The sequence below is a fragment of the Magallana gigas genome, chromosome 4 (genome assembly GCF_963853765.1).
Source record: "Magallana gigas chromosome 4, xbMagGiga1.1, whole genome shotgun sequence".
NCBI classification, from domain to species: Eukaryota; Metazoa; Mollusca; class Bivalvia; order Ostreida; family Ostreidae; genus Magallana; species Magallana gigas.
The window spans coordinates 11,765,292-11,778,862 of record NC_088856.1 but is presented as its reverse complement, the minus strand read 5'-3'; the positions used below and the strand labels follow the sequence as shown (position 1 = coordinate 11,778,862).

Genomic DNA, 13,571 nt, shown 5'->3' with positions numbered 1-13,571 from the left:
GAATTGGTATTTTGCTTTACCAGGCACATTTTACCTTCCCTGATTTGCAGTTCCCCTTTTGATTCAATTTCGTTAGCGATTTCTATTGCGAACTTGAAGAGGAGTGCCAAATCAATGAATTTCCCCTCCCAAATTTTTTGCTTAAGTTTAGGGGGGATGTGGCCGCCAAGTGGTTCAAAAGTAGTTATAGTTTGAACAGGTTGGTAATCACTCATATCAAATAGATTAAAATTGGATTCCTCCACAACTGAGGGAATGCTAACAGACTCACCGGCTTGCTGTGTTGGTTGCAGTCCCTCTTCTATTTGTGTGGAGATGATGGAAGCAGACACATTGACAATGTCTGAGGACGTTGTTGCTTCATCCGGTTCGAATGTCTGAGTCCTTCGCCTCCCTCGTCCCCTGGACCTGTTTATTTGACAGTTTAGACTGTCTCAAACGGACGGGTGGCATGATGCTTACAGATTTTTTTCAGAGGTAGTTTTCAACAAATGCTGTACTTTGGCGGGAAAAAGGAAGAGGAAGTTGAGGAATTTGATAGCTTGTACCAAGAATTACCATTACTTCCTGTGCATATTTTTAGCAATTAGTACCGAGTTTATTCCCCTTGTGATAACTTGTACAATTCTATGTAACATCGTTAAATGTGTTTTTTCCTATATTCCGTCAATTAAGTTTGATTATTTGTATATTGCATAAAATAATCATTATTGTTCAAAATTTAAATTCAGTTTAATTAACTAAAGAGTCAATGAACGAGAAGGCAAATTCAGACTTGTTTTTATTTTCTATGTACACAATTTTTTTTAGAGATAAACAGCAGTCATAACGCGTGTTGACTGAAACACCTATTTAATATGTAGGACATCTGTGTATTTTAACCTCGGCTCGAGCATGAAATTCAGTATTAAGATTCACAACTTTTCAAAAATGGCACATTGCGTTTGGGAACTTTACTTCGATTCAACCTTCAACCTCTTCTATTGATTTTATGAGCTCGTCCATCAACTGAATCTTTGACGGCGTTGTGCATTCAGTTACGTAACTCCATTCCACAAAACACTACAACTATTGAACCCGAGCAAGAATATTTTGATCAATAAAGCTATTTGTTTATTTTCTTTATAGAATTCGGTTTAGGCTGACAGTAAACCAATAGACGGGGTCACGTGACCCCGTCTAAAAAATGGAATTCATCTTCAACACTAGTTTTGCAATGTGGACAAAATCTATTTTCTCTATTTGTGTTATTATATCTACCAGTTTCAATAGCCAGGCGATGTGACGATAGTCGTAATTTAGTTATATAGTTCTGTAATTTAATGGGAATAGATTTTCTTAAATAGTATTGAAGATGTTTACCATCGATAACATATTTGTAAAAAGAACATTTTTTTTAATTTTCAATATTTGCAAAAATATGTTGTTTTGCCGGAACAAAAATTCTTTGTTTTACAAGTTGTAAAATACCATTTTTTATTTTTTGGTTAGTCCATATATAAAAAAAAAAACGAGGTCAATGAGAATTTTCTTTACATCGAAAACCCAGTTTTTATAACCGTGTTCTTCACAATTGATATACATAACTTCGTAGCAATGTCTAATTATACAATTGTCACTAATTAAGACATTTTTCCAAAACTTAATAATGTTAAACATTCTATAATGTACAAGGGGAACACGTCCTAATTCAGCATATACTGTGGAATCATAATATATTATGGGTACCTCTCATCCACGAAATAACATCCTCCACGAATTGATAAATTAGGGTAATAAAATCATTTTTTCCTTTTTGTAGATATATAAGAATACACGAAATTACGTCCACACGAACCTGTGAAATTTAAGCCATCCACGATAATTGGCTCCCATGAAAATTTAATGATTCCACAGTAAGTAAGCAGTATTTGTACTTTTCTTCACTCCGAGAATTTGTTTACAGAAGTCTGTATGAAGTTTCTCGATATTGCAACCTATATTATTTCCAAATATTTCTGAACAGTAATTAACAATTCCACCAATAAAACAATCAAAAAGCGACAATAAAGTTTCTATATTAAATGACATCCCCCGTATATTTTTTCTAAGCGCAAACAATGCTTTTTTACCTTGTTCAGATAATTGTTTTTCCGCTTTGTTAAATTGTTGAAAAGTATTCCTAAGTAAGTGAATTGTTGTACGATTTCTAAAACATCATTACCAATATGCCAACACTCACTATCTTTTACTCTGCCATTGTTTCTAAAAACCACAAGTTTTGACTTTTCTGCATTAACATGCATTTTCCAAGTATTACAATACCTATGTATTCATTCAAAAGACATTGTAAACCTCCCACAGATTCAGAGAACAGGACCGTATCATCAGCGTACATTAAAAGAAACAGATTTAGGGAAGATAACTCGTAAGACAAACAACAGGCATTTAAAAAGCTATTTTCGAAATCGTTAACATATAAATTGAATAAAAAAAGGTGATAACACTTCGCCCTGCATTAACCCTAGGTTATTACAAAAATATTCACTTTAAAAAACCATCAACACCAATACAGGATTTCACATGACGATACAACGCTTTAATAACTGCCAATAATTTTCCTTCAATGCAAACCTTTGAAAGTTTAAGCCACAAAAGTCGTCGACGTCTATCAATAGAATCAAACGCTTTTTTGAAATCGATGAATGCACAATATAACCTCTTCTTTTTACATAGACTGTTGCTAATAATAGAATGTAAAGCAAAAATAGCATCACGTGTTCCATAGCTTGGTTTAAAACCAAATTGTGCATCCGTTATAACATCATTATATTTTGACCATTCCAATAACCTTTTGTTTAAAATTGGAGTAAATAACTTACACATATTACTAACAAGACATATACCCCTGAAGTTGTTAGGGTCTGTAGAATCACCCTTTTTAAACACTGGAATAATAATTGAGGAAGACCGCATACTGGGAAAAATACCAGTATTTAATATACAATTAAAAAGATTATGTAATATAGGTAAAAAATAGTCTTGAAATTCAATAAAATATTCGTTCAAAATTCATAGAACCAAAGATATTAAGGAACATTAGATAAAAAGTCTGTTGAGCGGGGTCATTAAAATACAAATTCTTTGTTATAATGGTTTGAAGTCATTTTATAACCAAATTATATACTAGTAGTAATTTACCCGATCAATAAAATCTGCTCTTCTTTAGATTTAAAACGATTTGCAATTTTAAACTGCAAAATTGGGACCACTGTCCACGAAAAAATTAAGTTGTTTTCAAATATAACCGTTTCATTACAAAAGCCATATCTTTTAATATGTGTTAAAACAAAATATGATTTAAAGGCTAAAGTTCAAGTTCATTGATTCCCTCAATACCATTTAAACACATGGTACATGACGACAGTAATACAATATTACAACGCACATATAAATTGGGTCAAATGTGCTGAAATATATGAAAATAAAAATCGGAGAGTGAGAAAATGCATGGGATGAAAACACATCGAAGACAGACTAATCATTTTATTAAAAGTTTCTTATGTTTTCATTAAGTGCTAAACATAAGATCTAACAGAAATAATTATTTTTTTCAAAAAGCAAATTCCGCGTTTTGATATTGAACATCATAAGTACTATCATAATATCGCATGACTGTGGGTAAGAGTGAAGTGATACGTTATTTGTTAAACTGTAATTGCAAGATTCGTAATTAGGAATGGCTTAAAAATTGTTTAGCAGGATGTTATAAAGCAGTGAGAATACTCAGTATATACGATCGAACGTCCGAGTATCGAATACTAAAATTGGTACTCGGTTACTCGGATGTATATTTTTTAATATTTCTAAGTTCATTTAATAATGCATTAAAACATCGGTTTTAAAACTTTAAATGTCCATTGCACTTGTACATACAGTAATTAGGATTACCTACGCCTCTAAATATGCTAAATGACCGTTATCGCCTGTGGCAGTGTTTATATAGTAATTATCGTGACCAAGCACCTGTTACCTTTTCTCACCTTTGGCTGTCTTCTACCCTTAATTTTGGCTTACTGTAATGATTTGTTTTCACTGAACATCGTTGATATAGTCTATTATATAAATTAGATAGCACACAGTAGAGAAATTGAACAGACCTAAAATGCCGCCACCGACTTCAAAGGTCTGGAAATACGAAGTGCTATAATTCTTACAACAGAAACACACTTACGGGGAAACCTCCCATTGGATCATGTGGTTTTATTTCTACAAAAGTGACCAAGGTTTTACAGTTATCAATGTACTTGTTCATATTTATTTACACTTTTACCGAGTACCCGGGTACTCGATCGGAAAAACGTCCGAGTAACCGAGTACTAAAAATTGACCGATTTGACATCCCTAATATATATACTAGTATATATAAAAGAATATTCGTTGCACTGTAAAATATTGTAAAATGCACAAAGTTACGATGGAAGACATACATAAAATTTAATCCTTGAATTTGATCATTATTGTTGTGTACATGTATTTTAGAGCATAGGAATTTTCGGTGAAAACGAGGGAAAGTGGACTATAAGTACAAATCTAGTTGAAAAAAAATTAGTTACCTCATGGAGAATGAAGTTTTTCTTACGGCGAAAAAAAGTACACGAGAAAAATCAATAAACTCAAAGAATTAATTTATTATAGGATTCTCTAACATTTGTAAAGAAAACAGGTGTGAAGCTATATAAAGCAATTTAATTAGTGGTAATGCGTTTTAAAGAAATGAAAAAAAAGAAAACCATAAAATCTAAATATCCTTAAAGGGACTTCGACACGATTAGAACAACATTTTAATTTTAATTTTTATATATAAAATGGTTTACTTGCACATTTTGAATGATTGACCAAAAAGTGAATGCTAGAATTTAAGTTATACGGGAGATACAGAGGTAAGAACTCATTGTTACGTTAACAAAGCTAGAGTTTTATATTTGTTCACATATAATGTTAAGTATGGATTTACCACTTCTTTGACATAATAACTCGTGGGAAACAAGGCAAACCTATTCAGTGTGTTTATAAAATATATTATCAATAGAAGAAGCAACATTTGATTGAAACTTAATAAAACACATATTTAAAAGATAACAAGACTTGAGCTTTGTTTACAGAACAAAGAATTCAAAACTCTCTATCTTGCTTATATTAAACCCAATACCTGACTTTCAAATTTTGACAAAGCATTAAAAATACCCATGTAATCCATTCTAAACATTAAAATTAGAAAAATAAATTTAAAATTTTGAGCTCAAATCGTGTCCAAGTCCCTTTAACACAATTTTTAAAACCAACGCATTTCATCTGCATGCATGTTTAAACATGCATTAATAATCTATTAAATACTGTATGAACAAACTAAGCAAAGTTTCCTAAAAAAACAAAACCAAAAAAAAAAACCCTGAAAAAAGCCTCAAGCCCTGAATAATCTGTTATTAATCTGAATTGACTTTGTCTCGAAGCTCGAATCAAAATGTACAGGCACTATGAATACTTAAATTCCAATTTTAACTTTCGTTTTTCTAATTGTCAAATGAATCTCTTTAAAAAATGAACAAATTTAAATACTGATTATTAAAAAGGTTTTTTTTTAAGTGTTAAAATTAACCTTATTAACTTGTAAATTAAGAGATGTATTTCATTATCAATCAGTTTAGCGATCTACTTACCAATAATGTCTCTCAAGAGTAGAAAGACAATCACTGTCAATGTCGACGTCACCTCCATGTTATTATGTATGGTACACCGCGTTTGCCTTATCAAAAAGAATGCTAACACGGAAGGAAAATATCTTTTTAAAACTATAATTTGGAAAGGCAATTTTAGTAAGTAAGATTTTAGGAGAGATTACGGGCAATTGTCATCTGCAGTACAAAGTAAGACCAACAAGTACAGTTTTGTCGAACTATACAAAACACTAAAAAAAGAAAGGAAAATTGCTTTAATTGAATATATGAAGAAATATATTCTATCAACACGATATAAAATAAAGTCATTTTATATGTAGGCTTATTGCTGATAATTATTAGTTGCAAATTGAATAAAAAATGGATGCAGAGTTACCAACATACGGAAGCACATCGGGGCCTACTTATTATTTGTTTCAACTAATAAAAGCTATCCTTCTCTTTCATTGGATATTCAACATATAAAGTATTGTCCTCTTATTTAAGTAAATAAACTGAATTTTATCTTGTGATTTGTATATAATTAAAATCACCTTAATGAATTTTACCAGTTCTATTGCTATCTGCGTTATCGACATGCGTTCATTTCTTGGTACATATTGCGAAAATTATTGTTATCTAATGAACTTCGCGGGCGCGTACGTTAACATCACCTCTCCGTTTTACAAAAGAACTCACGACAAAGTCGTAAATATTTTCAGTCTCATAGAATGGTTTTTAATAATTAATATTTATATTAGACCATTTATTTACAACTATTTTGGTTTCCATAATTATATTGAATAGCAATTAGAATAAAACAGTGTTAAGTTAGTGATTTATTAGCATTCATTAATTTGGTCTTAGGTAATAAGTTCTTTTGTAAAACACAGCCCATGGCTCTAGCTGTAGACTGCGTTTGTACGGAAGCGTCGGGGCCTACACTTGTTGTTATATCTTATACATTACATACTTTGAATCAAGTTGGACCAAAGGTGGTTTATTACTAGTAAAAGACCTTTTTAATGAGAATGGTGTCATGTTGTAAATTTTGAATTTACCGGGTGGCAGTAAATACAAAATTTACAACTGTCATGTTGTAAATTTTGTATTTACTGCCACCCGGTAAATTCAAAATTAACAACATGACAATGGCTTCAAAACAATAAACAACATAAAAGAATGCTTGGCATCAACAAACATTTTTTTATGTGAGTACTTCATAGTTAAAAATGCAATAAAGTTGCACCTTTCAAGAATAGATCTACAAACCATAAATTTCACGAATTCGCTCACTAAGTAACATTTCTTTTTTGAAGGAAAGCTAGAAGATACTTCAAATAAAAAGTCTAAATTTTTCTACAGTGATCTTATAAACAAGAAATTCCAAAAACCTATCATGGAAAATATATGGTGTAAGGAATTCCAAATAGACAAGTACTACTTTAATGTAATCTACAAGAACAAGATTCGGTCATTATTTGATAAATCTGTATCAGAGTTTAATTATTAATTACTTCACAACTTGTTGACTACGAATCTATCGATTAGTAAATGGGATAAGAACATTAATGGTAACTGTAATAATTGCAACATGCCAGAAAATATTAAACATTAATCTACGAATGTGACTTGATAATTCCACTTTGGCGGAAATTTCTCTGATACTAAATATTGATGTTACATGGAAATTGATTGTCATTGGCTTTATTTTCACGAGCAACAAATATACGTTTATCTTACATAACACTTGCCATTCATTGAATGCAAAATTTACAAATATTAAATGAAACGTAGAATCTTAAACGAACATGTGTCATACTTTTTATCGTTTTATCAACATTATAAACTATTATGTCTTTTTTTGCTTTTGTTTTTTGTTGTTGTTGGTTTTTTTTGCATTGTGTTAAGGTGACTTAACATAATTTAAATCCCCTTATTATAATTGATCAGTTTTCTTGCTATCTGCTATATCGCTTTAATAAAATACGGAGTTAAAAATATTAATTTAAGAGTGAGTTTTAGTTATATTGAATTATCGAATGAATTTTTCGGGGGCGTGAGTTCTGATGGTGCGTCATATCACTCTGAATCTAGCTGTAGGATACACATGTAGACTGACATTTGTGGAAACATTGGGATTCGTGTATGCTCAATTTTCATAGATTTCGTTCATGCTAATTTTCGTCATCTATGAATCTAAACCCGCAACGATTTATGAGTAGTAGACTAGTATTAATATTTTTGTTATTTATAATACAAGTAATTCCATGAAATGTTACTATTTACCTCTTTTTTTTCTTTTTTAAAATTAGCAATTTACGAATATTGGTTCCATGAAATGCAATCCACAATACAGGAATTAAAACTCTAAGCTTTAAATATTTCTTTTATTGTCAAACATCCAAATATCTGCATTTGTAATTGTAGTTAGGGGTGGTAGACTATGGTGGCATATCTCTGCCCCTTGTGTGCAAGTTATTTTTCTATTGATTATGTCGACATGCAAGATAAAGATGTTGACATGCAAGATAAATTTGTCAACATGCAACATAACTATGTTAACATGCAAGAAAACTGCGATCAAATAAGAGTAATAAAAAATCTCAAATATCGCCAACATGTGACATCCAAGATGCAAGATACGCTACCTATTGATGTCAACTTAATTATGTTAACATGCAATTTTTTTTATGTCGACATTCAACTTAGTTATGTTAACATGCAAGATAAATATGTTGACATGCAACATATTTATGTCGACATGCAACATATTTATGTCGACATGCAACTTAGTTAAGTTGACATACACTTTATAAGTTGCATGCCAACATATTTATCTCGCATGTTAACATAACTAAGTTGCGTGTCAACATATTTATCTCGCATGTCAACATAAATAAGTTGCACATCGACATAAACAAATTGCATGTCAGCATATTTATCTTGCATGTTAACATTAATAAGTTGCATGTCGACATACAAAGGAAGCATCTAGCATCTTGGATGTCACAGGTGGGCGATATTTGAGATTTTTTGAGATTTTGTATAATTCTTATCTGATTGCAATTTTCTTGCATGACAACATAGTCATGTTGCATGTTGACATAATTATCTTCCATGTCAACATATTTATCTTGCATGTCAACATATTTATCTTGCATGTCAACATATTTGATAGAAAAATAACTTGCACACAAGAGGCAGAGATATGCAACCATAATAGACATGAGCAGTCCTACCCCCAAATTATGATCATGATTCAATAATCACATTGTTATAATGGTCTCCCTGTCTTGAGATTGATATTACATGATCTCGAAGCAATTTTATTGGATGATTACCCATACTCTCAACTACAATGTAATCTACATGTAACTACGTTATCAAATACTATCATGCATGAACTAACTGTATGAGCATTGCATTTTCTCATTACCATGATGTGATGCGAGTGTTTTCTTTATTCGCGTGGTAAAAAGACTTCCATCAAATCATGATGATGAGAAAACGCAACGCTTATTTTAAAGCAAATACGATTACATTTGTATTGTATGTTTTGTTTCGACGCTTTGGTGAATAATTTTTTTTTTTATCAAAAACGATTCTCTATTGTTCCATCAAATAAAATTTTGGTAGGTCGAGGAACCTTAATACTTTGTCGCGGTCATGCTTTTTTAGCTCACTTTTTGTCCGGCGTCAGTCTGTCCGTCCGTCCGTCCGTCTGTTAACTTTTTTTTTTTTACATTTTCTTCTTCTCCAGAACCACGTGCACATGGCCAATTTCAACCAAACTTGGCACAAAGCGCCACTGGGTGAGGGGAATTCAAGTTTGTTAAAATAATGGACCATTCCCCCTTTCAATGCGAGATAAATAGAAATTGTTGAATTTTTGGGATGTAATTTCATAAAGTCTTCCTCTCAAAAACCATTTAGCCAGAATATGTAACTTGTGTGGAAGCATCTTCAGGTAGGGAAGATTCAAGTTTGTTCAAATCATGATCCCCGGGGGTAGGGTGGTGCCACAATAGGGCTTGCATTTTTACATAAGAATATACAGAGAAAAATATGTATAAATCCTCTTCTCAGAGACCGATCAGCCAGAAAAGCTGAAACTTATATGGAAGCATCCTCAGGTATGGTAGATTAACGTTTGTTCAACTCATGATCCCCGAGGGTAGGGTTAGGCCACAAGTTTTTTTTAAAACTAATTGGCCTGAAAAGCTAAAACTTGTATGGAAACATTCTCAGATAGTGTAGTTTCAAGTTTGTTTAAATCATGACTTCCATGGATGGGATGCTGCCACAGTCGAGTTTTAAATAGGAAGATAGAGAAAAATCTTTCAAAATCTTTTCTAAATAAATCATAATCTTCAACGGTAGAATGGGGCCACATGGGGGGTGGGGGGTGGATGGGTCTAGTTTTACAAAGGAAAACATTTTAAATTGTAAAAGGATTGTTTTATATAGTATATAGCTTTCAGTCATATTATTATTACTTACTTTTATCGTCGATGGTCAGATCTACGGGTAGATTTTTAACAATTTTTTCCTTGATTATAGTCTCCCGCTTTCCTGTCAGGCACATGTATGTTTTTAGCATAAGCAAAACGTACTCACAATTCTGATTGGTTGTAATCATTTATATATCTATTTAAATCTATATCAACCTTTGTGAGGCCAAGGAATTCTACAGGGGCCGAATGCAAAGTTTATAAACAATTTTCAAAAATCAAATTGTCAAAATTTAATATTAAAACATTTGAGGTTTTGTAAATAATTTTGTAATCGTAAAGTGGTTACTTGGAATTTAGAATAAAGGTATTTGTGACTTTAAAATATACCAAAAATATTTAATTTGACAGAGAATGACTGAGAGTTAATATTTTCATTATTACGGAGAATTAGATTTAGACTGAGAAAACTGACAGTTTGAGACTGACTTTATTAAAAGATTACTTTGGTGACTAGAGACGTAAGAAATAATCATTGAATTTTTGGTAAAAATAAAACTAATAACCACTATACGATTACAAAATTATTCACAAAACCTCAAATGTTTTAATATGTGGTTTTACTTATATGCAAGCATTTTGACAATTTGATTCTGAAAATTGTTCATAGACTCTGGCCTCTGGAGAATTCTTGGTGGCCTTACATAGATATATACGGGGGGGAGGGGGGGGGGTGTGGAAAATCTTTTTATAAAGGATCTATTATTACTTATTAGGTTTGTTACTGGCTGACTACAGAAATATATTGGGTTGATTAATCTTTCGACGCTGCCATTTTGTTCTGCCCCAGACACACCAATGTGACATCAATATTCAAAGGGCAATTACTCTAATTCTAAAAAATTTCAAAGGGCAACTAGATCTACTCAAAATACTTTAAGAACTTACGGCATGCGGTTTCTGTATTTTAATATAAGAAATGTCGAGATGAGTAGGCGAAGCGTCGGCCAATGAGGGCCATATTATTGCCTAATATTAAAGGTATAAATGGCGTATTTGTAGTAAAATTTTTGACATGAGTTTTAGTAAAAATATACATCATGCTTATTATAATTAGACGTTTCACAAACTCTAGGCCCGTAAAACATGTTCTTTCTTTAGTTTTTTGTCTCCAAACTTTGCTACACGTCTGATGAATATGAATGTGATCGGCCATTTGTAACGCCACTGCGCATGAGTGTGGGAAAACCTATACTATAGTATTGAAAACATGATGGAAGAACAGTTTGTTTACAAATTAGAATCACGTTTTTCATGTCTAAAATTATATAATTCTTATATCAGATGATACCTAAAGCATTATTATTCTGTTATTCATTAATGTAGAACGACTAATATAATTACTAATTGTGTGTAATAAAGATAAAACACTATTTTAGCATCAACGACACGGTAAAATGAGTGAATAGCCCCTCTCTCTGAGGGATGCATGAATTGAGGGTGTTTATTTAATCTTTATTCAAAAATTTCTCTAAATAATTATAAAAATTATTTATTAATTTCTATACCTTTTTAACCCGATTGATTACTTACTTACTTAAGCCTTTCTCACTCCCTTGTGGAGCATAGGCCACAGACAATTCTTCTCCACTTCTCTCTGTCCTTTGCTAGTTGGTGGATGGTGTTCCAGTTGTGTCCTTTTTCGGCCATTTCTTTTTCAAGGACTCTTCTCCACGTTAGTCTTGGCCTTTCCCTTTTCCTCTTCCCTTGTGGTGTCCATTGGAGGGCTTGACAGGTGATGTTAGATCTGCTTTTCCTTAGTGTATGACCAATCCATTTCCATTTTCTCTTTTTGATTTCTTGTGGAATAGGGATTTGGTTAGTTCTTTCTCCAAAGGTCTTCATTAGTTATTTTGTTCGGCCACCATATCTGAAGGATGTTTCTCAGACATCTGTTTACAAAGGATTGGAGTTTTTTCCTGTTCGCCATTGTGAGGCTCCATGTTTCCGACCCGTAAAGTAGCACCGATTTTACGTTGCTATTAAATATCCTGAGTTTGGTCTTGATTGTTATGTACTTGGACTTCCATACTTTTCTTAGCATACCAAATGCAGTATATGCCTTTGCTAGGCGTGATTTTACATCTTCCTCTGTTCCTCCACTATGGTTAACAACACTTCCTAGATATGTAAATGTTGTAACATTTTCCAATTGAGTGTTATCAATTTCTATGCTGTTGATGTTGTTTGTGTTTATTCTCATTAGCTTTGTTTTTTCCTTGTTGATTCGGAGCCCAGTCTTTGATGCATTATTGACTAAGATTGATGTTTTCTCTTGCATTTGAACGTACGTATGGGATAAAAGAGCCAAGTCATCGGCAAAATCTAGGTCTTCAAGTTGGTTCATAAGGTTCCACTGGATTCCATTTCTTTTCCCTGCTGTTGTTTCTCTCATAATCCAGTCAATGGCTAAAATGAACAAAAAGGGGGAGAGCAAGCAACCTTGTCGTACACCTGTTTTGATTTCAAATTCTGCACTTGTATCTCCTCCATGTATGACCTGGCATTTCATGCCACTATACATATTTTTTATTAAAGTTATAAATTTGGTTGGTATGCCATAGTGGTCAAGTAGTTTCCATAAAATTTCTCTATCTAGACTGTCAAATGCTTTTTCAAAGTCGATAAAGTTGACATAGAGGGAGCTGTTCCATTCAATTGACTGTTCTATTATCATGCGCAATGTGGCTATTTGGTCAATGCATGACCTTTCTCTTCTGAACCCTGCTTGTTGGTCTCGTAGGTTCTTGTCCACTGTTGTTTTAATTCGATCTAGGATTATTCTGTTTAAGATCTTTCCTGGTACAGAGAGTAACATAATGCCTCGGTAGTTTTTGCACTGGCTCAAATCCCCTTTTTTTGGAAGTTTAATAATATATCCTTTTTTCCAGTCTTGTGGCAGTTCGTCTGTCTCCCATATTTTAGTAAGGTAGCAGAATTCTAGCTGTTATTTGTGGGTCTGCTTTTAATGCCTCCGCTGGTATCAAGTCTGGACCTGGAGATTTTCCGTTTTTCAACATCTTAATGGCCTTAATAATTTCATTTATTGATGGAATAGAACAGTCTATAGCAAGGTGGTGTGCTGCAGGTTGAATTTCTGACATTGTGTCTGGTGCTGGACTGTTAAGTAGTTCCCTAAAATGTTCTGCCCATCTCTGTCTTTGTTCTTCCATTGTACTTAGGGTGTTCCCATTTTTATCTTTTACAGGTTTTTCCGATTTTTATGATTTTCCTGATAGTTGTCTTGTAATATCATAAACTTCCTTTATGTTTCTTTGTTCTGATGCTGCTTCTGCTCTGATTGCCAAGTCTTCATAATAGCGTCTTTTATCATCTTTTACACTTCTTTTCACCTCTCGAT

At 32.6% G+C, this 13,571-nt stretch overlaps 1 protein-coding gene across 1 annotated transcript in view; it reads right to left on the bottom strand.

Annotated features, from left to right (window-relative positions):
- Positions 1 to 12,055, bottom strand: part of LOC136274762 (scavenger receptor class F member 2-like) — a 31,228-nt gene extending 19,173 nt beyond the window's left edge. Inside the window, exons 1-2 of the mRNA XM_066082364.1 lie at positions 11,763 to 12,055; positions 272 to 408 (exon numbers count right to left, since the gene is read on the bottom strand). Coding sequence (XP_065938436.1) covers positions 272 to 408; positions 11,763 to 12,055 — 430 coding nt within the window. The remainder of the gene's footprint in view (positions 1 to 271; positions 409 to 11,762) is intronic.
- Between the last annotated feature and the right edge of the window lie 1,516 nt (positions 12,056 to 13,571).